This window comes from Catharus ustulatus, chromosome 6, assembly GCF_009819885.2.
Source record: "Catharus ustulatus isolate bCatUst1 chromosome 6, bCatUst1.pri.v2, whole genome shotgun sequence".
Lineage (NCBI taxonomy): Eukaryota > Metazoa > Chordata > Aves > Passeriformes > Turdidae > Catharus > Catharus ustulatus.
In genome coordinates, this window is record NC_046226.1 from 55,396,669 (window position 1) to 55,419,402 (window position 22,734).

Consider the following 22,734-nt stretch of genomic DNA (forward strand, 5'->3'; position numbering starts at 1 on the left):
AGCACTGCTCTGGGTGTTCAGAGCCTTCAACCAGCCCCACCTGGCCATAAAACATTCCCATCACTCTGTCACCTCCTCCCCTTCACCTGGGAGGGGGCTCTTTCCCTCACAGCAGCTCAGTGGCAGCAGGTTCTGTGTGACAAATCCCTGCATCTGCCAGGCCTCCCTACACAGGCTCCAGCAGGTATGACCAGCCTGGTAATTCCCTGGGGGAGCCCTGCTTCCTGTGCCCAGCATGGAGCTAAGATGGGCTTCCTGCTCTGACTGCAGAGCCCTTTGGAGTTGGGAGATTCCAACTGCACAGCCATGACCATAAAGGAGATTGAAAAAGGAAGTGGTGCTGTCCAGATGGGCCCTTTGCATGCATGCCCTTCTGAATGGCTCTTTTCCCAGCTCCTGTCTTTGCTGTGCCCCTTGCAGCTGCTCCTGGATGCTGGTGCCCATGTGGAGGGCTCTGCCGTGAACACTGGAGAGGACAACTATGCTGAGACCCCCCTCCAGCTGGCCTCAGCTGCAGGTGAGCTCCCTGCAGCACTCTCACCTCTTCCTGCCACCAGCCTGATGGGCCCCAAGTATCTGTTTTCCAACTTGTCCCACACTTGACTCCTCCCCAGAGCCCCCACAGCAGAGCTGATGGCACAACTCTTTCACGAAGCACTGTCAAGGTCTAGTCTGGGCATGTCTCTGGGCCTAAGCAACACCCAGATGTGGAAAATTAACAAGTTTCCATTCAGCCTGGGGAAAAATAACTGTTATATAAGGAAATTTGGTTTATTAATTTATTAAATGCAGGTGAAAATTCTGCATTTCTTCTATCAGGCTGTCAGGAGTTGAGCATTCTACGAACGAGTCTGTGCTGGCCTTGTTTGTCAACACTTTTCACCTCAAAGTGGTTTTAGTTTTTTTCCTTTTGTTTCTTTCTATGTTATTTTTGTGCTTTTATGAAGCTGAGTGGCTGGCTTGCTCTGCTCCAGGCTTTATGGAAGGGATGAAAAAGGTCCCCTCCCTTCCCAGTGCCTGATCTCCTGCCACTGCTCCCTATTCCATCTAATGGGAATGGAGCCAGGGAGTCCTGCATGCAGCCAGTCCTGTTTTATGGTTCCAAAGAGGGACCATCCTGATGTTCCTGTCCTGTTTCCCCAGGGAATTACGAGCTGGTCAGCTTGCTGCTCAGCAGGGGCGCCGATCCACTCCTGAGCATGCTGGAAGTCAACGGGATGTCATCGTCACTGCATGAGGACATGAACTGCTTCAGCCACTCGGCAGCACATGGCCACAGGTAACGCTCTGTTCCTGCCCAGAACAGGGTTTGTGCACTCTAGGTGTTGCTGTGTGACTCTGTGACCAGTTCAGCAGATGGGGTTAAGACTCTTCTGGAAACAAAGATCTTTGTTTGCTGTTTTTTATTCTTTCACTTGCTGGTCTGGCTCTGCAGCACTGAGAGTGAGCTGGTTTTAGGCCCTGTGTCAGCAGACCAAGTCCCACCTAAGGGTAGGTTATGAGGTTAGGATTATGAGGTCCTGGTTCATGTTCTGAGATGGAATCTAATCAGGTTGAGGTGGCAGAAATAACCTACAGCAGAGCCTGGGTGTCTGCATCTCTGTTTTTTGGATGGCCAACCAAGAGATGAATCATTAAACCAGCCAGGCTGGGCTCTCCAACCCCGTTTTCAGGGTGGTTGTTCAGAAGTAAGACATTACTTGCAAGCTTCTCCAGAAATCTCTGTGTTGCCAGAAAAAAACATTAGTGGGATTCAAGGCTTGTTCTGCCATAGGAGAGAACGGGATGATCCTAAAGCTGGGTCCTTAAACCAGCTGGGTTTAGCCCCAGGGAGTGGTGTGGGTGCAAGGAAAGCACCAGCTGGTGGCAATGCAGCAGCACAGGGAGTGCTGGGTGGCCCTGCTGGGCTGGGGAATGTCTGGAGCAGCTGTCCCCAGCTGGCTGAGGGACACCAGTGATGCAAACTCCCCAAACAAGACACAAACAAGAAAGTCTCTTTCTTGCAACTGCTGTGTGAAATTCCAAACAAACCCACCATGTGAGGAGTACAGGCTGTGTTTCTGCCCTTGCTGAGGGGCACCAGTTTCTAGGATGTGGGTAAGGAAGGACAAGTGGTTTCCATGCTGCTGCACAGTGCCAGCTGTCTTTGGGAAGGAAATTATTGTTTACTGAGCTGGATCCCTAACCCCAAACCCCCACAGTCCTGTCTGAGTTGCTGAAATTTCATTTGTTAATAAGTGAAACATCTTGTCCCTGCTCAGGAACGTCCTGCGCAAGCTCCTGACCCAGCCCCAGCAGGTGAAGGGGGATGTGCTCTCCCTGGAGGAGATTTTGGCCGAGGGGGTGGAGAGTGACACCTCCAGCCAGGGCAGCTCCAGCGAGGGGCAGGTCCGGCTGTGCAAAACACGGATGAAGGCTCTGCAGGAGGCCATGTACTACAGCGCTGAGCACGGCTACGTGGACATCACCATGGAGCTCCGGGCACTGGGTGAGCCCTTCCTTCTGAGCACTGTGCACATAAGGCATAAAATCCTTCCTTTCTGCCCCTCACACGTAGGAGAGCAACAACCCCAACTGCAAAGCTATTTCCTCTAAATTTTAAAAGTGTTTAAGGCTCTTCACAAGTTTATTTTTTCCTGCTGCTCTGAGATGTCCCTCATTGTTGGCTGGATCCTCTGTTCCCATGTATCAAAAGCAAGGGCATCTCTCTCCCCCCCTGTCAGATAATAGTTCAGTGTTTATCAATGGTTTAAGGTGAAGGAACAAATCTGATCTCAAGCTAGGAGAGAGAAAAGCTTTGAAGTTTGTGTGTGAGTGGGAGAAAAGACCTCACACCACAGTCATGTGGCATTACATATCCTTACAACTTCAGTTCAGATTTATTTTGTGGTTTTGACTAAGCATGAAGCTCAGAATAAAACAGGGAGTCTCTGATCCCTAAAAATCAGCAGAAATTTCCAATCTATGATCCTGGTGCCAGTCCTTTGTCACTTGATCTGTCACTGACCCAGTTCAGTCACCTTTAATATCAAGATAAATACCTATCTGCTGTTAGGATGTAGGTAGAGCTACTTCAGTGCTGCCAGGCTTTAGTAACAGAAGCAGGATAATCTCCTCATAGGCACTTCAGGAAATCATCTCTCCTTGTCCCTTTTTCCTGTGGCTGCAGGAGTGCCCTGGAAGCTCCATGTGTGGATCGAGTCCCTACGGACAACCTTCTCCCAGTCGCGCTACTCCGTGGTGCAGACCCTGCTGCGGGAGTTTGTCACCATCAAAGAGGAGGATTACAACGAGGAGCTGGTCAGTGAGGGGCTGCAGCTCATGTTTGACATCCTCAAAACCAGCAAAGTAAGTCAGAGTTTTGTAACTTGTGTGAGAGCTGAGTGTTCTGGGGTTTTGTTGTTGGAACAAGGGAATGGCTGAGTATAAAGTTCCTAGGAGTTTTGGCATGGAAATGGCCCTGGAAGCATTTATCTATATTCATAAACAGCCCTCAGACAATCCTCAAACACCTACCTGGGGGAAGCTCTGCAGCTCTTTATACTTCCATGACCCCCCAGATACTGTAATTCCGCCTTAATTTAAAGCTTGTCCCTCTGTGGGGAGGTTACTCCTGTAGGCTACAGTTGCTGTAAGCCCCAAGTGAGCCCTTCCAGCACATTTGGAACCTGCTCAATGTCGAGTTGCTGATCCCTGTTCCATCCTCCTCACAGAATGATTCCATCAACCAGCAGCTCGCGTCCATCTTCACCCACTGCTATGGCAGCAGCCCCATTCCCAGCATTCCCGAAATCCGAAAGACTCTGCCAGCCCGGCTGGGTAAGGTGCTCACCTGAGCAGTGAGCTTCCTTTGGTTGCTGCTGGGTTTTGGGGTTTTTTAAAAAATGGTTTGTTTGGATTTTTTTCTGAAAAGCATGCACAGTTTACAAAAAAGCATTACCTTTTTTTTATCCCTTTACCCAACAGATCCTCACTTTCTGAACAATAAAGAAATGTCTGATGTAACTTTCTTAGTGGAAGGAAAACTATTTTATGCACACAAAGTCCTGCTGGTTACTGCATCTAACAGGTGAGTCACTAACCAGGGACATAATTAATCCAGCCATGATTATCCCTGAAATCATGTGTGGTAGTTGGAGTGTACATATCCAGCCATTCCCTGCCTTCCCATTCCTTCTCCCAGAGTTTGCAGGGAGAGCTGCACTTGCTCCAGCTTTCCTGGAATCTCACACTGGCATAATGCACTTGCAGTTAGCAGTTTCTTTCTCTGTTCTCAGCACAGTAAAAGGGTTTTACCCCTATCACAGGGTGGGGTTAGATTAGATCCAGGCAATTTACAGTTTTAAATTATCCCTGAACTAATCATCGTTCAATTGAAGGAAATGTTTTGATTTTCAATGTGCAAAGAACAAGGAGGGATCTTTGTTTTCCCCTTGCTGTTTGTGGTGAGAATGTGACACACCAATACAGTTAAATTCATCTGTTTCAAACCATTCCCAGGTTCAAGACACTAATGACCAATAAAACAGAGCACGATGGCCACGGCAGCAAGACTGTTGAAATCAGTGATATGAAGTACAACATTTTCAAGGTATGGAACTTAATTCCACTTTATTGTTTTCCATTTACACAACTACTTGGAAGACAAGACAAAACCAAGTAGTAATATCATAATTAGATAATAAGTAATACCATAATTAGATAATATTACAGGTAGACATGGAGTACCTTTCAACAGATCTGAATTCCAGGAGTTTTCCAAAATACCCTTTTTCCAAAGTTCCAGCTTTAAAACAGAATCCTCCAGTCTGTATTCTTATTTTGTTAGGCAGCTGACTCCTCCATAATGCAGGACAAACTAGTCTTCCACTGAAAACCAGTTTTATGCTTTTAACACACTGTTTTCATATTTTTACGGCACCATTTTCATGCTTTGCTAAGCAAAAAGTACCTTATTTACAGCAGGTGCATTGCCAGGCTTCATATTAATTCAAATCAGATGATCAAAAATCAATGGTGTCCTTGTCAAGAAAGGCTCAGAACTGAAAATTATGCTTTGCTTTTACAACATTTCCATATTTAGAGGAGGAACAGGGAGATGTGGAGAATAAGTTGTGTAGCTATTTCACCTAAAGGGTTGAGGCTTTTTTTTCTTTTTATAAGCAAGCAAACCTGGTCTGTTGGTCAGCAGTGCTGTTATCTCACTAGAGGGAAGTAAGATGACCATAAGAACATCTTTGTTCCACTTCTAAGACGCTGTACCAGTTTTGGATAGGTGACATCCAAATTTTGCAGCTCAAGCCACAACAGAGAAGAAAATGTAACTGAGTATTGAAACAAGCTTCCTAAACAGCATTTGTACATCAAAAGGTTTCTAAAGATAAACCTGTGCTTCAGTGGGGAGGGAGAGACAAATGAGAAAGAATTGAAACAGTGAAGTATTTCACAGTCTGGTGGTAGATACAGTCAGAGGGGCTAAGGAGAGGTAGGTCAGGTGGGGTGGAGGATGCTGAGCCACCAGAGATGGGTGTCCTGCTCAGGGCTCTGATGGGAAGAGCTTTGCTCTCACGTAACTCTGTTACATAAAGAAGGCAGTCTTACAAGGAGCAGCTTTGTTTTGTTCCCAGCCCTGTTAGGAATGGCAAGCAGAGCTTGTGAGCCTCACACAGCACCCAGGCCACTTCTGTTCCAACACCAGATCCATTCCCTCCCCTGACACTGCTTGTGCTGGGGGTGGGCACATGCAGATCAAAGAGCAGGAGCTGCCTCTTGCTCTCCCTGCAAACAATTAATGCCTTTCCCTCCGGGCCTGGTGAGGGGCTGGAAGCTGATTAGAAGCCCAGCAGGGGAGGCAAGTAGCTGGGAGGTCCCCAGGACACTCCTGCTGGGCTTGCTGGCAGCTCCGCTCGTGACTGGCCTGCCAGGCTTCACCAGCCCACATCGCAGACAAGGACAGCGGTGTTGCTCAGAGACACACTGTCACCCTCAGCCCAAAGTCCCCAGCAGGGCCCTTTTCAGGGCCCAAGAGAGAAAGGGCTGTTAGAAAGCAGCAGATTTTCCACGCTAGGGAGTGAAAAAAAAGCCACCAGTGGAGGTGAGAGCCAGCCCAGGACATGATTCCCGTCTGCTCAGGAAGGGGAGCACAGCCATCAACAGCCCCTTGTGACTGCCTGATAACTTCATGCCTGGCCTTCTTCCCATTCCAGATGCTGATGCAGTATTTATACTATGGAGGGACAGAATCCATGGAAATTCCCACCACTGATATCTTAGAGGTGAGAGAGCCTTTTCTTCCAAGTCTTGCCAAGTGCGCTGGGGTATAAAACAGAGTTGAAAGGCAAAATCCGTGAGCTAACAGCAGGCTCCTATTCAGTCCAGGAGCATGCTTAACACTTGAAAATGAGCTTAAAAGTTTCAAAACATCACTGCTTGGTATTTCTCTGTCGTGGTGACAGAAAGGACAGCAAATATGCTTGTGACAGGAGCTTTTGCTGAGAGGGGGAATGTGTTAGTCTGTCACTTCAGCATGGAGCAGCCTTTTTGCTGTTTCATGAGGACTTGGCCATTAAAACAGGGAGTCAGGGACTCTTCAGAGAGGAAATCATCAGTCCTGTTTGCCTTCCCCAGGCCTTTCAAGCCTCATGATCTCAAATAGCCTCTCTCTTGTCCCCATAGCTGCTGTCGGCTGCCAGCCTGTTCCAGCTGGACGGCCTCCAGAGACACTGTGAAATCCTCTGTGCCCAGACCATCAGCATGGACAACTCTGTCAACATCTATAAATATGCAAAGGTAGATCCAACCCTCCTGGTTTGAGAATCCCAGTGAGCAGCCTGTGTGCTCCTGGTGGTAGCTAAAAACCCAAGGTGGGCACCCTGCCTGCAGGTTACTGCCCCAAAGCCACTACAGGAGTGACATGATGCCTGCACAGCCCCGGTGTGTTTTCTTGTTGAAGCAATCATGGATGAAATGGATGGGGGATCCCTGCAGAGTAGGGGGGAGCTGTTTTAGCAGGCTGATACAGCAGCATCAGCAAATCCTGAGGGATTCAAATCCTGGAGGCAGCAGGGCCAATTGATCACAGCATAGCAAGTACAGCGTAAACCCTTTCTGAGCACCCCTGCTGCTAGAAAATATTCTTTTCAGCTCCAAAAGGAGCATAAAGTCTGTTGTGTGATAGATACACACCTCAGTAGCAAATAACCTAAATCAGAGAAATACTCTGCCCTTCCTGGAATTTTGCAGGATCAGATCCCTTAAAGACAAGGAGAAAACTGCACAGAGGGTTGGTAATGATTTTTTGTTTACTGTGTGTGTAGTGTCCCACTGATGCTTTTCAATTTCTCTCACATTGGGCTGGTTTCTTTCAGACCTAAAATTTAACAGTGTGCAGTGGTAAAAAGGGGAAACAGCATTCCCTACTGGCCATTATGTACTTTTCCTTAAATTATTTGCACAAAATTCCCAGGAAGAGGCTGTGTGTGCACAGAGCTTCTTAATACTGAACTTGAGTTTCTTTGTTCTTGTTACTGATCCTGAATCAAAAGGAGCCAGCTCCTAGCCAGAAATCACCTCGTGGTGGTTCAGGAGTGCAGCATCCCTGTTCTCCTGTGCTCAGCCCCTTGTTGTAGGCATGAGGCTCCCGTCCTGTGACCCGTGTCCTGATTGCCCCGAGCCCTGCTCACCATCTGCCAGCACAGCAGCATTGTTGTGTGTTGTGGCTCAGCCAAACAGGTACCTTGGCCACCTCATCAGCCAGCTGCTCTGCTGCAGGAAGGGAAGGGGCTGGAGTGCAGGCCAGCAGCCCTGCCAACAGCAGGCCAGCAGGGGAAGGAATTAAAAAAGCTTGGATGCCTCCCTGCAAAAAGCACCGGGAGAAATTATCCAAGTCCTGCCTTCAGTGCTTTTCCACTGTTACTCCTGTCTTTTAATGCTTTCTAGAGGCAAAAAGGAGAAAATCATTAGGAGTGAGAGGCTGAGGATGTCATTTAGGTCTGTGACATACAGAAGGGGTTAATAATCCTGCTGTCTTCCTCAGATTCACAACGCACCAGAACTGGCCTCTTTCTGCGAGGGCTTCTTCCTCAAGCACATGAGCTCCCTGCTGGAGCAGGACTCATTCAAGCAGCTCATCTACGGCAGGAACAGCAAAGTGCAGGGCCTGGACCCTCTGCGGGACCTGCAGGCAGCCCTGGCCGGCCGCCTGCACTCCGTCTACGTCACGTCCAGGGTGTGAGGCAGGACCGGCGCTGGCAAACCGCGGTGGAGGCAGCGCTGGGGCTGTTTGCCTTCTGCATCTTCCTCAAAGTGCCCTGAGCAGGCACCCCCTGGTGCTGAGGGAGGGGGAGCTGGCTTCTCTGTGCTGCTGCTGCTGCCACAGGAACAACACTGTCACACAAACACCATTGCCACAGCCCAAACACCAGCTGAGGGTGCGAGGGGAGAACCCCAACCACAGCGATTGGCACCGCCCTTTCCAGGAGCACAGCGCTGGGCTATGGAGAAAGAGGCAATTGAACTAAACCCAGCACTAATACATGGGCTAAAGTTCATCCACACAGATGTTTTCCCTTTAAAAAGGCTGTCTAGAAGGAGTTTCCTGATCCCAAAGACCATCCCACAAGCCATCTGTCTGCACACAAAGTACTTCCCCTCAGTAGTACCAGTGTCTGTACGTCGCAGTAGACAAAAACTTCCTCCAAAACTGTTTGCACCTAGAGAGAGAGGTTTTGTATGTTCAAAGCTGAGTAGAAACTAATACTAACACTGAAATTACTCACTCTTTAAAGCTAGTATGGAGAGCTGAGCTGGAGCAGGGAGGGGAGAGTTGGGGGTTTGAGTGTTTTTAAATACAGTTTCACCGTGCCAGTTGTTAATCTGGATCTGTTTTGAGGAGAAAGAAGAAGACTGTCTACCCTTTTGCTGTCAGGGTCTGATAGTGTTGTCAGTCACTTTCACCTTAAAACCCTGTTCCTGAACATTACCTGTGAGACCTGACCTCACAAAAGACACTTTGTAGAAGGCTCAGGTGTAGTAGGAGCTGGTACTAGGCTGAAAAACTGCCCAGTGGCAAAAATAGCAATAAAATCCTTCCCTGGCCTCCAAAGAACGTCCAGCTCAGTGATTTGTTCTCTCTCTGGAGCTGGTTGGGATTAAGGAAAGACCTCCAGCTACTTCTACCAAGCTTTGCTAAACACCCACCAAAAATAATTTGCCAGGACACTTCCATTTGTTGTAGACAGGTGAACAAGAGGAAATTAAGTTTTCAGTGGAGAACTATTTATTCCTTATTAGAAATTCAATAATTTATTCCCATTGTATCTAAACACAGTGGAAGGAGGAGGCTCATCTGGGCCCAGGCTCCAAAGCACAACACAGACACAGTTTAGATAAAGGGAAGGAGAAGGAACCACCAGCATCTCCCAGCAAATCCATCAAAATCTGACATGGCCTTGTTCCTAAAGGATTTACACAGAGGCAAATTGCATGCATGGATAAGGATTTTTAGTCAGCTGACAGACAGGTTGGTCAGAGCACACTCCCTTTGTGCTTTAGGTACACATCTGCTGAACATCACCAGCTCCAATAACCCTATTTATTACAGAAAGCCATACGGGGGGGTCAAAATTATCACTGAGAAATGCCACAAAAGGCTTTATTTTGGAAAGTATTTTTAAGTAGCTGCTCCAGCTATCTGTACAAATATGTAGGTCTTCTTTTGTTGCTGTAATATTACAATGCTTTGTTTAATTGTACATTAATGTTGTCATTTATGTAAATGTACCGGGATTTTATTAACAACGTAATTTTAAAATACACAGGGGCTGTTATTTATTCTGTTCCTCTAACAGTAAGGAAAAGGCTGTTGCAATTGAAACATCTTAAATTGGTTTACTAAATTGGTAACTAATTTTAACCTAATTTTAGGGATACAGAGGTATTCATTTCCCCTTCCTAGGCTCAGACATTTTTGTGAAGTTAAAAAGTTTAACATGCGTTTTTCCCTAGCTGGAATAAGATTACCTGCTTTCCAGCAGAAGGCAGAAAATGGTAGTGTCCAAAAAAACCCCTAATTCCAGGATTCTTCTCTGCAGTGAGGGTTAAAGCAACTCTTACGCTAGAGAGATATTAAAAAAAAAAAGCAGGTGATCCATGCCTTCCATGTCACCTCAGGATCCCAAAGGCCAGAAGGGCTCTGGTCGGTGCTCTGTGGGAGGACTGATGTCAGAGCACAGGACTCATCCAAGAGGTAAGAAGTATAAAAGCTTAGGAGCAAGAATCTGACCCAGAAGTATCATTTTTTTTCTCCTTGTTTGGGAGCCTGCCAGCATAAACAGTGACTTGTTCTCAAGAATCATGGAATACAAACACCTCCAATTCCCTTTGGAGCACTTCAGTAAGTAGGCTAAACAGAAATTCCTTGTGAAACTCGTGGTACACTGCCTGTATTTTATAGAGTGCTGCCCGGGGAGCCTGAGAAAGTACCAGAGCAGTTTGCCCAGCTTTGGAGAAGCACAGGACTTTGCTGGCCATAATGACATCATTCCAGAGAGGAAATAAACATCTGCCTGAACAGGCTCAATGACTTCCAACCCGATACAAAGCCTTTTTTGCTCTCTAATAAGGCTTTGCACAGCAGGCAGGCCCTGGCTAATGCAGCCCCACCACTCACAGCCCCTTTGCCCTCGCCAAATGCTGCCCAGGAGGGCAGACCCTGCTTCCTGCACCTGCCACAGGGACACAGCCGGGGGAACACACAGGGAGGAGGCAGGAGACTCCCCTGAGGAGTGGGACAGCAGGCTGCTGTCACACTGCTTGTGGCAGAGGACAGGGCTCCAAAGCTGGGTCTGCCTCCCCAGAGGGCAGGGCTGGAGCTTAAGGGATCCATTGATCCGCAGAATGCTGCACTTGGCGTTATTTGCTCAAGAAAATGAAGGGCAGAAAAAGGTGTCTGATGATAGTGATGAAAAATCACAGCAGAGCAAGGAAAAAGGAGCAACACAACCCAGAGCTGGAGTCATCCCAGTGCTGTCCCTATTCCTGCTGTTCAGGAACAGGCAGGAGAAGGTTTCCCATGTCCATCCACAGCCCTCACACCCACATGAAGCCCTGCCCAGAAACCAGAGCCCTCAACAGGACAGGTCTGTGGCTCCCAAGTGCACAGGCCAACAAAAATCCAGCTTAGGAAGGGGAATATCACCAGGGCCAAATGGAAAGCACACACCTTCCTGCTGCCCCTTACCCAGCACTTCCAGCTCACAGCAGCCTCGGCTTCCTGGTCCTGCTTCCTCCCAGGACATGGCAGGGGGTCAGCAGGCTCCAGCTGTCACAAGAGCTCAGGGCTCTCTGAGCAGGCGACATGATTCCAGTGACAAGTAGGTCACATCCCGCCGCCACCTGCAGGGAGCTGCTCAGCCAGACACATTCTGGCTGCCACACTCGCCTCCAATTAGCCACAGGACCCTGTCACTGCGGGCAAGTTTGGGGTACGGGAGAGGAGGGAGAGGTCCTGCTGCCGGGGGACCAGCGGTCTGGAATGGCCAGACACCGACCTGGAGGGTGTGGGACAGGCGGGGGTGACACACCTGTGTGCTGGGATGTGCAGAGACCTGTCCTGTCTCTTGCTGGGACGGGCTCGCACGGCTGAGCTGGCTTAGCCCGGGATTAAAGGCACGCTCTTCAATTAGAGGCACACCCGGCTCCTTCCGGCATTCCCAGCCCCATCTGCGCAGAGTTTGGAGAGAGGGAATGGTGAGGGTTCATCCCTAGTGTCCAAGGCCTGCTTGTCACTCCTTGGAACAACAAAAAAGTTCTTTCCCTAATACATCAGGATGTTTCCATCCCTTTTTTGGGGAAGGAAATACACCTAGAAACTGTATGATCGTAAGAATTTCCAGGAAAGCAAAACAAGGACAGAGATGAGGCAATAGGCTTCCAATTAATTATTATTTGATGGATTCTTGTATCTTTTACATCTCCCCTTTTTATTCCTGGAACAACTTTAGATTTTTTTTTTCCCCTTTACCAAATCATCTACCTGTGAGAGGAAATGATGCAAAATTAATGCAGGGAGAGACTGTGGAATCATCATGGAAGGGTTTGGGTTGGAAGCCTCATCTCTGAGCCTGTCCTGGGCTGGCTCCTGCCCTTCAGCTACTGCTTGCAGGTGGACATGGAAGTGGTGGAGAAGTTCAGGGAATGCTGGTTGGTTTTCCCTGCCTATGGAAATCTGGTCATTAAAAAGACTAATTGACCAATAGTGAGACATTTAAACATGAGGTGCCAAAAAGAACTGGAGCTTCTGCACAGTGAAATCTGCAAAAATCCAACTTAAATTCCCCCCTGCATTGTCACAGGTGCAACTTCCATGGACTGATCACCTTGGCCAGGAGTGTCCAATCCTGCTGGAAATGCACTGCACCAGGATGTCATCTTCATTTTAGGCAGGTAAAGACCCTCTGGGCGACCCCCAGTCACTGGAAGGACCGGACTGGGCTCCCAGGGCACTAATTCCAGTTTTTGGGAATAGCACAGGAACCTTTCCCTTGCCCAGAGGAGCAGTCAGTGTTTCCCTGGCTGGGACAAAGGAGGTGGAAAACAAGGCTGGGTCAGTGCGAGGGCTTGCACGGAGAGGGTCATCCATGGGCCTGCAGTTCCCATCTCCCTGCAGGCACAGGTGATCCCGAGCCAGGACAAAGCAACGCACCCAGAACATCCCGGGCCGGGGCGGGGCGGTTTAAATCCCCGGGAATGGCCCCAGCCGGGCCGGGCTCCTCCGGAGGAGCCTAGGAGAGGCACAGAGGCCTCGGGATTCCATCCTGAACCTCCCTCTACCCCTCCTTCCTCTTGCCCTTATTCCCGCTTTCCTTCTCCCCCTTCTTTCTCACCTCCTCATTCCCCTCTATCCCCGCTCCTCTCCCTCTTTCCCCGCAACCGCGCAGCTCGGGGCGTCGGAGAATAAAGCCCAGAGGTGAGCGGGGAACGGGGACAGCCCCGAGGGGGAACGGGGGCTGCGGAGGATCGCTGTCCTGGCACAGGGATGGGTGTCCCGGTACAGGCATGGGTGTCCCTGCACAGGGATGGTGCTCTCCGGAGGGACCAGCTCGGGCTGGCTCTGTGTCACTGTGAATAATTTGCGTTATGGAACGAGACACCTGAGAGTGCCGCGGGAATCCAGGGGTGGAGCCGGGGAGGAAACCTGCTCTGACTGCGGGAATGGGAGCGGGGGTCACGCGTGAGGATGTGCAGCGAGATGTGGGGTCACACTGGTTGTGGGAATACCGGGATCGATAAGGACGGGTCTGTAGAACGAGCGTACAACGAGAGATGGATGAAAAACCCTCCCTCGCCATCCTTCTTCCAGCCCCGCTGTTTGCAGGATCTCGGGGGAAGAGCTTGGGTCTGGACGGGGCTCTCGGCCACGGGGGGAATTCTTGGGGTGTCCTGTGCGGGGCCAGGACTTGGACTCGATGCTCCCCGTGGGTCCTGTGCCTCTGAGGGCGCAGCAAAGGGGCTCGGTGGGATTTTCCGGCTCAGGAAGGGTTAAAGGGAAAACAAAGGGATTTTCCGGCTCAGGAAGGGTTAAAGGGAAATCAAAGGGATTTTCCGGCTCAGGAAGGGTTAAAGGGAAATCAAAGGGATTTTCCGGCTCAGGAAGGGTTAAAGGGAAATCAAAGGGATTTTCCGGCTCAGGAAGGGTTAAAGGGAAATCAAAGGGATTTTCCGGCTCAGGAAGGGTTAAAGCCGCAGCCGCCCCCGGGACACCGGGACCGGCCGGGGCTGCCGCGCCCGGTGCTGCCGCCCCGCGGGGAGAGCCGGTACTGCAGGCGGGATGGCGCTGGAGCGCGGGAGCGGCGGCCCGGGAATGCGGAGAGATCTCGGGAATGGGGAGAGACCCCGGGAATGCGGAGAGATCCCGGGGAAAGCTGGGGCGTCCCGGGGAAAGCTGAGGTGTCCCAGGGAATGCTGAGGTGTCCCAGGGAATGCTGAGGTGTCCCAGGGAAAGCTGAGGTGTCCCAGAGAATGCTGAGGTGTCCTAGGGAATGCTGAGGTGTCCCACGGAAAGCTGAAGTGTCCCAAGGAATGCTGAGGTCCCAGGGAACAGAGGCATTCCCTGCCCGGCGCACTCGGCAGCACATCCCTGACGTGGTGCAGAAAAAGGAAAGTTCTGGGATAGTGTGAGGATGTTTCTGGAATTGGGATGGGTGCCGATCACACCATGGAGTCACGGGGGATTTGGCTTGGAAGGGACCACAGAGATCTTCTACAGGCTGCTGTCTGATCCCACAGCAAGGAACATCCCACAGTGCCTCCCACCCTCATGGACAGCAGGGATGTTTTCCACAGCTCCTGCTCAGGAATGGGAACGGCTGCTGGGAGCTCTGCCAGCAGCACCTGGACACCGGGTAAGAACAGCACTGGGACTGGTTTGGCTGCTGCTGGATGTGGATTTCTCCTTTCAGGATGTTCCTCTGATTGATCCTTTCACATCAGTGTTCCAGGGCCCATTTGAGGGCAATTCCAAGAATTTCAAAACAGTTGAAGAACAGAGAGGAAAAACTGTGAACCTGATCCATTTCTAGTAATTCCAAACTTCTCCCACAACACCATCCTAGAGGAAACCTGGGTAAGGGATAAAGATGCAGAGGAACAGCTGTTGTAAACCCCCCTGGATTTCTGACAGAGCAAACCTTCCAATAATCCCAGCTGATGGCTCTGAGGAACTGTGGATCATACTGATTTCCAGGAAAGCGAAACAAGAGATGAGGGAATAGGCTTCCAGTTGAAAGTGATTTGATGAACACAGGAATGATTCTTTTATGTTTGATGCTCCCCTTTATATTCCTGGAATAATTTAAAATTGTTCCTTTAATAAATAATCTAAATTTGGGAATTTAAATTTGAGAGGGAATGATGCAAAATTAATGCAGGGAGAGACTGTAGAATCATCATGGAAGGGTTTGGGTCGGAAGCCTCATCTCTGAGCCTGTCCTGGGCTGGCTCCTGCCCTTCGGCCACTGCTTGCAGGTGGACATGGAAGTGATGGAGATGCACAGGGAATGCTGGTTGGTTTTCCCTGCCTATGGAAATCTGATCATTAAAATGACCCCTGATTGATCTCTTCCAGCAGGGAGACATTTAAACATGAGGTGCCAAAAAGAACTGGAGCTTCTGCACAATGAAATCTGCAAGAATCCAACTTAAAACCCCCCCTGCATTGTCACAGGTGCAACTTCCATGGACTGGTCACCTTGGCCAGGAGTGTCCAATCCTGCTGGAAATGCACTGCACCAGGATGTCATCTTCATTTTAGGCAGGTAAAAACCCTCTGGGTGACCCCCAGTCACTGGAAGGACTGGACTGGGCTCCCAGGACACTAATTCCAGGTGGTCTGTTTTTGGGAATAGCAGAGGAGCCTTTCCCTTGCCCAGAGGAGCAGCCAGTGCCTCCCTTAGTCCACAGATCTCCAGGATTGACCACAGAGCAAATAGCAGGAATATGGAAATCCCCCCCACTGGGAGTTTGTGGTGCTCTGGGAGCTCCGATCCCAAGGGACTGGAGCAGTTTTGGGGCTCACAGAGGAGAGCCAGTGCTGCGTTCTGGGGGTGCTAAATCAGGTTCTGAGCTTCAAAGCAGAGACTAAATCGAGCATTTTGGAGTCCTGAGAGCAGGCTCATCGGGCTGGAGCTGGGGCTCAGACACAGGGAGTAAATGCTGTGATGCAGGGCTTGAGAAAGATGAACAAGTCTAGAATGTGGGAAAGCACGAACTGCATGATGTATTGTCCAGAACCAGGAATATGTGGAGGTGAAAACATGTGGGCTCAATTGAGGGACTGTAGTCTGCAATCAGGAAAACATGAACAGAATGATGCAGTCTGGTCCACAATGTGGGAAAACCCACTGGTCACAAGAAACCAAAAATCACAGAAAATTACAGGAAAAGGTCACGGGTCAAGGGGCAGTGTCTATGTGCAGCAGGCACTCGGTGTGTGTGACCTGTGCACGTGTTCAGCCTGCACACGGGGTGTGGTCCATGCTGGTTGTGTATTGTGCATGGGATTGCCATGTTCTGGAAATCTGTTACTGCAGGTGGGATTCCGGACACAAAACTAAACCCTTGTTTTTTAACTCTTTTCATTCCAGTCTCTTTCAGCATGAGACAATGATCCCATTTCTGTACTAGACCCAAACACAGAACTGGACTGGCTGCCTGTTATTGACAATACCACGTTTGAAAGTCAATATTCAGGGTCAAAGCAAAAGGTCAGAGATCAGTAGTCAGGGTCAATGTCACAGTCAGGTGAAAGCCCATGATCACCTACGCTGGCAGAGCCCTCCCACAGCAGCACCTGCATGTTCAGGATGCCACAGCCAGGGTGGGGACACCTTCAGAGCCACCCTGGCTTTGTGACAAAGACAGTAACACAGGACACTTCCTCAGGAACACAGCCAGGATCAGGAATGGCCATGACCGCTCCAAAGCTCTCACTGTGCTCTACATGGTGGTGTGGTCTAATGGCTCCAAGGTCAGCAAGAGGAGCACATTGCAGAAATAGCAGGATGTGTTTTTGATCCCACAGAGAGAGGCTGTCCCCGTGCCAGAGGGCTGAGTCCAGAGGGAGCCAAACAGCACCTGTGCATTGGGAAGTTTGACCTGTGGGACAGGAGGGTGTTGGAAAAACAACAGCAGATAAAATGCATGCAAAGAAGAGGAGGGAAGCACCTCCAGCCCCAGTGCTGTGAAAAGCTTGTGAAAGGCTTGGCTGTTTTCTTCCTTCTTCCATGCCAGTCCCTCCTCCTCCATAGCGTACATCCATAGAAGAGCAGCACTGCTGTGGAACTAAGGCCTCAAAAGTCAGCTGTACCCCATACCAAGGTGACACTTCTTCTCAGGGGCAATGGGGATTTAGGCTCAGCCTGGAGGAGACTCCCAATGGAGTTTCAGCTGTTTGGTTTCTGGAGCTGTTTAATTTGGGTTTTGTGCAAAAAACAGTTGAAAACTGTTTTCTTGCAGAATTTTCCAAGCAAATCCATAACAAAAGCATGGCCTTGCTTGTCTTGCTGGGAATCCTTTTTCTCAAAGTCCCTCTGTACCTGAGAACTCAGGGGTGTTCCAGTGTGACAACAGATGAAACAACCTGTGATGTGTGAAACCCAGGTGGGTTTCCTGGCAGCATTCTGGATGAATTGTTCAACTGTTTACTGCACAACACTAAAACTAAAAACCCAACAGCACCTCTCTCTAAAACTCCACTGGGAATCTCCTTATGCGCCCTTATGTACAGAGGATGAAACCAAAACACAATTTTTCTCCACAAAATCAAATAGAAAAAAATTAGGAGAAATTATATCATGCACTAGAAAATATTTGATTGCCTTTGAATGCAGTGCCCCAGAACTCAAATATTCATTAAAAAAAACAAAACACACACTATGAACAAAAGCACCAAGTACTAGACAAACCTTTCCACACAATTGTCATTCTGGAAAATGGTTTCCCCAAGTCTCTTCACCTCATCCCAAGCCCTTCTTCATCCTCAGGGTCACTGCACACACTCCAGGGTGTCTGGAAAAAAAAGGAGCAATTGGAGAGTTTGTGGCTTCCCTGGCATCTTCTCTCTGCAATCCAGGGCAAATCAGAGCCTCCAAGGGACTGTAAGGGCAAAGACTGTTCCATGTCCCCAGAATCTCCATGAGAATATTCAAACCCCAACAGCAGCAGCATTTGCCAGTCTAGGTAGGCAGAACAGCATTAACCAAGGGGGTCCATTACCCATCGCATCCCTGAAATGCAGCTGTCCTGGCACCCAGAGCAGATATCCATGTCTGCCATGAAACTGCCAGGGACAAGAACAGCATCTTTTTTTTCCCCAAAGAAGAATGAAGTGAAAAGATAAACATCAGCTTGGATTTTTTGCAGGTGGTTGTTACTCCCCCACAAAGGACAGAGTTCAGGTTCTTGTTCATAGATTCCTGGAGGAGATTGTTTTGCCAGTGCTTTGCGTCACAGACACCAACTTAAGGAACTGTGTCATTTAGTAGGGCTCAAAACCAAAAGTTACAGAAGGAGAAGCTCATCAATGTACCTCACCATTCCTACCAAAGACTGCTGTATTGATTTGGCACAGCCCTGCTAGAAGCTTCCATGTCCAACAGAGCCAAGTGCTGATGGCTCTGAAGATGGACATGCTGCTGGCCCAGTTGGCGAGGCTGGTAACACCTCTGTGATGACATATTTTAAAAGAGAATCCAAGCAGCACACGCAGTTTTATCCAGGGGTTGCGAGGTGCCACCACCAGGGGCCATCTGCAGCGCACAGCAATGAGCTGCTGTGGCCACTCCATCCTGGTGCAGCCTGTGGCGAGGCTGGCCTGCCTGGCCACCCCTAGCAGAAGGGCAGGAGTGGCAGTGGGAGAGGTATAAAACAGCGCCAATGCCATGGTGGCTGCCACGGCGCACGGCCGGCAGTAAAAACACGGCGAGCGACTCCCAAATATGGAGCCTAGACAAGATCAACTTCTTGGTGCTGTGGAATCCTGCAGGAATCTTTGAACTGGTAGACTTGTTGTCTATGCAGTTTTTCTTCAGAGAAGAGAGGGAAGTAAGAACGCCAGGGAAAACAACATGGCAGCACCAAGGTCAATGGAAAAAAGGGGGAAGAAGTGCTCCAAAAGTCACAGCTGAGATTCCTCTGCAAGCTGTAGTGAGGACTGTGATGAAACAAACGGTGCCCCTGTAATATATTAAGTCCACAGGGGTTGCAGAGATCCACTCACAGTCCGTGAGAAAAGCGTTCATGCCAGAGGGGGTGGAAGCCAGAGAAAGCTGTGATCCAGTGGGAGACCTGAAGAGAGAGGGAGAGATAGAGAGCCCTTGTTTCCAAACTAGAGCCGCCTATCCTTAAAAAACTCCACCTTGCAGATGAGTAATCCATGCCACAACAGCTTTGGGAAGACTCTTTACCCGTGGGAGGGACCCCACAGCATAGCAGAGAAGAAACTCCTCTCCCCGAGCAAACAGAGGAAAATCTTGAATAAAGAACTGACCAAAATCCCCACGCACTGTCGGTAGGATAGAGAGGGTGGGTGGGGGGACAAAAAAGGTGGTTTAAAGCCTCATTTTATTTCTCGCTATCATTCTCTGACTCTGCTAATAATAAATTAACCTTATACCTTTACATTTGAACCTCTTTTTCCCTTAGAATGTTCTTCTTCCCGTTGTTAACTCATGAGCCCTGCATTAATTTTGGCGGCTCCGCGAGCGGGGCTGCAGCACGCCCCAACCGCCGCCAGGGGGCGCTGCTGCAGGGCGCCCGGGCCGTGTCCGTGCCACACCCCCGGCACTGCCCGGTCCGGTGTGAACCAGAATGAGGCGACAGCCGGAATTAGGTCAGGGACGCTAAGAGACTCACCAGAATTAATTTCCCCCTCTCCTCTCCACCGCCGATCCCTGGGTTCGGCCGCAAGACGGAGAACGAGGAGAGCTCACGCACCGCGGGGCTCAAAACTCCTCGCGCCCACTGCGCACGGGGGGCGTGGCTTGGCCAGCGCTGTCCAATCAGCGCTGCTGGTGCCTCAACACACCAGCCAATCGCGAGCCGGATGGGGGTTCATAAGGACCGGCACGAGGCGTGGGACTCTTCAGGCTCTGTAGATTGTTCGTGTGGGTGTGCGGCTCTTGTCCGCTGTTTTAATACAGTGAGGTATCGACATTTTCGTGAGTCTGGGTCTTCACAGAGACAAGAGCAGTTGTTGGTTGCTGTGAAGTTGTTTATTGCGTAAATACGTGTCCTGGTTTGGAGGACAGGTGTCTGCTAAGAAAGGCAGGAACCTCTCTCTGAAATGGAGAATGTAAACCCCCTCCCTCCAAATTATTATAATTTTGAAATCAAGAGGATTTCCGGCAAAAATATGGGAATTAGGAATAACAGTTCTTTTCTAGGGAAATTAAAATAGAAATACAGTACTACAAAGAAACAAACTCCAAACCCTGACAAAGTCAGAGTACAACCTGACACGCCGTCAGGCAGGGTGTTGGCAGCAGTCCCATTCCATGGTGGCTGCATCCTCCTGCAGTGACAGATGTGGCTCAGTTGGAGCAGTGCTCCTGTACAAGGTGCAGGTTCCCTCCGAAGGTCCAGTGGTGATGTGGAAAAAGTCTGGTTTTCCTCTGGAGTCCAGGGGAAAAAAAGGGCAACTTGGTGTCCCAGAATTTCAGTTTTTATCTTGGTAAGAAATGTTGGGCTCTTCCCCCTGGCTGGAGCAACTTCCAATGGGATGCAGTAATTTTATCAGTCCCACAGTGGGACTCAATGGCCATTAGCAGAAAATGACTGGCTGGAGGAAGGATGGGTTGTGAAAAGATAAAGAACAATGCCCCACTTGGTTTCAATGGATGGGCCATTAGCAGAACATCTCCCATGGAGATAAGGATCACTGCCCCCACCCTCAACAGATGGTGATAGAATAGATACCTTTTATCACACTCTGTATTGTAACCCTAGACAATACATCAGTCTCGAAGGCAAAGAATTCAGAGTATTAAAGTCCATGCTAAAAGCTTTCCAGCATAGAGGCCTGATCAGAACCAGCAACCGCACCTCCTACACCATTATCTTTTATCTTTTATCTCCTTTTTTTTCTTCTTTCTCTCTCACCCCAATACAGGGGGTTTTATTCATAAGTCATCCTGTCATGTAAAAAGACGATTCTAAAACATTCTTTCTACACCTATCAGAGCTCAAGTACGAAAGCAGTGTCAGTCTTTACACATAATTCGGGCATATAGTTCTATCTATTCAGGTAAATAGCTCTGTTTTGTCTAGAAATGCAAGCAACATTCTGCTATACTTTTGTTATGTCTGGAGCTAAGTTACTGAACTTTAAACTAAGGTGTTTTACTCTCTAAAGGCACTTAAAGTATATTCCTACTTACAGTAATTTCACGAATACAAGCCGCACCAATTTGACCAAAATTTTGGTGGAAACCCGGAAGTGCAGCTAATATTCCGGGGCGGCTAATCTATTAACAAAATTCTAAAAGCTGCCAACACGGAAGTGAGAGCCCGCGGCAGCCCCAAGCCAAGCCTGGAGCCCGGCCGGCCCCGGCAGAGGTGGGAAAGCCTGGCAGAGGCGGGGCCAGCAGTGTCGGGGGCGGGCAGCAGAGCCTGAGCCAGCAGGGCGGGGGAGCCCGGGAGAACTGGGGCTAGCAGTGCAGGGGAGCATGGCAGAAGCAGGAAGGCCGGCGGGTGGGGCTGCCTGGCAGCGGGGGAAGCCCAGCAGAATCGGGGCCAGCAGCGTGGGGGAGCCCGGCGGTGCGGGGGCCTGCAGTGCCGGCCAGGGCGAGGAAACGCGGCGGCGGTGCAGACGGGAGGGGGCGGCCGGCGAGCCTGGTGGCGGCGGCGGCAGCCCTGCCGGCGGGGCGAGCGAAAGCGGCGCTCGCGAAAGCGCCGCCCGGCGAGCGAAAGCGCCGCCGCTCGCGAAAGCGCCGCCGCGAGCCGCGAACCGCGAGCCGCGAAAGCGCCGCCGCGAGCCGCGAACCGCGAAAGCGCCGCCGCGAGCCGCGAACCGCGAGCCGCGAAAGCGCCGCCGCGAGCCGCGAGCCGCGAAAGCGCCGCCGCGAGCCGCGAACCGCGAGCCGCGAAAGCGCCGCCGCGAGCCGCGAACCGCGAGCCGCGAAAGCGCCGCCGCGAGCCGCGAACCGCGAGCCGCGAAAGCGCCGCCGCGAGCCGCGAACCGCGAGCCGCGAAAGCGCCGCCGCGAGCCGCGAACCGCGAACCGCGAGCCGCGAGCCGCGAACCGCGAGCCGCGAAAGCGCCGCCGCGAGCCGCGAGCCGCGAACCGCGAGCCGCGAAAGCGCCGCCGCGAGCCGCGAACCGCGAGCCGCGAGCCGCGAACCGCGAACCGCGAACCGCGAGCCGCGAACCGCGAGCCGCGAACCGCGAGCCGCGAGCCGCGAGCCGCGAACCGCGAGCCGCGAACCGCGAGCGGCGAACCGCGAGCCGCGAACCGCGAGCGGCGAACCGCGAGCCGCGAACCGCGAGCCGCGAAAGCGCCGCCGCGAGCCGCGAAAGCGCCGCGGGGCGGGCGCGGCGCGGGGCGGGCGCGGCGCTCGCGAGGCGCGCGAAAGCGGCAGCGGGGCGGACGGCGAGCCCGGCGGCGGCAGCCCTGCCAGCCGGGCGAGCGAACGCGGCAGCGGGGCGGTGCTGACGGGAGAGGGGGGCCAGCGAGCCCGGCGGCGGCGGCAGCACCACCCGGCCAGCCCCGCCGAGCCGTGGCGCTGAGCTGGGCCACCCGGCCCCGTCGGCAACCATGAGCGGGCCGAGCCTGCCTGGCCCCGCCCCGAGCCAGTAAAGCCCGCTATGCCGCGATCCTGTTACTAATTGGCCAATTTGTGAAAGCTGCGCACGGATTCTCGCGACGAACGAAAGTGCGGCTAATATTCGGGGTGCGGCTTATCTATTGACAAAGACAGCAACATTGTCGAGGCACCGGGGGTGCGGCTTATAATCCGTGCGGCTTGTATTCGTGAAACTACTGTACTTAAAACTAAAACTTACGTCTGACTTAACATATTTTAATTTCTCTAAAGGCTTTAATCCAATCCCTGCATTTTTTTTCTCTGAGGGACTCAGAGAGGCTTCTGTTTTATACATTCCAGCAGTAAGGCACCACTTTGATTTCCCTGTTTTTAGGGTGTCATACCTCTGGTAATGCCCAAGTACGTGGGATGTGCT

General features: G+C 51.0%; 1 protein-coding gene and 1 long non-coding RNA gene across 4 annotated transcripts in view; both read left to right on the plus strand.

Moving 5' to 3' along the window:
* ABTB2 (ankyrin repeat and BTB domain containing 2) overlaps window positions 1–8,334 on the plus strand; it is a 108,295-nt gene extending 99,961 nt beyond the window's left edge. Inside the window, exons 8-17 of the mRNA XM_033062855.2 lie at window positions 421–517; window positions 1,144–1,279; window positions 2,262–2,488; window positions 3,170–3,348; window positions 3,714–3,819; window positions 3,967–4,069; window positions 4,501–4,591; window positions 6,207–6,275; window positions 6,676–6,789; window positions 8,036–8,334. Coding sequence (XP_032918746.1) covers window positions 421–517; window positions 1,144–1,279; window positions 2,262–2,488; window positions 3,170–3,348; window positions 3,714–3,819; window positions 3,967–4,069; window positions 4,501–4,591; window positions 6,207–6,275; window positions 6,676–6,789; window positions 8,036–8,233 — 1,320 coding nt within the window. The 3' untranslated portion in view covers window positions 8,234–8,334. The remainder of the gene's footprint in view (window positions 1–420; window positions 518–1,143; window positions 1,280–2,261; window positions 2,489–3,169; window positions 3,349–3,713; window positions 3,820–3,966; window positions 4,070–4,500; window positions 4,592–6,206; window positions 6,276–6,675; window positions 6,790–8,035) is intronic.
* A 5,718-nt stretch (window positions 8,335–14,052) lies between these two features.
* LOC116997762 lies at window positions 14,053–15,480 on the plus strand. 3 transcript variants are annotated; one of them, XR_004418240.1, is made up of 3 exons: window positions 14,053–14,623; window positions 15,224–15,314; window positions 15,408–15,480. It is a non-coding gene; the product is annotated as an uncharacterized LOC116997762 (long non-coding RNA). The 3 variants fall into 3 exon arrangements; XR_006163006.1 differs by having other exon boundaries at window positions 14,053–15,314; window positions 15,405–15,480; XR_004418239.1 differs by having other exon boundaries at window positions 14,053–15,314.
* Window positions 15,481–22,734: the final 7,254 nt, after the last annotated feature.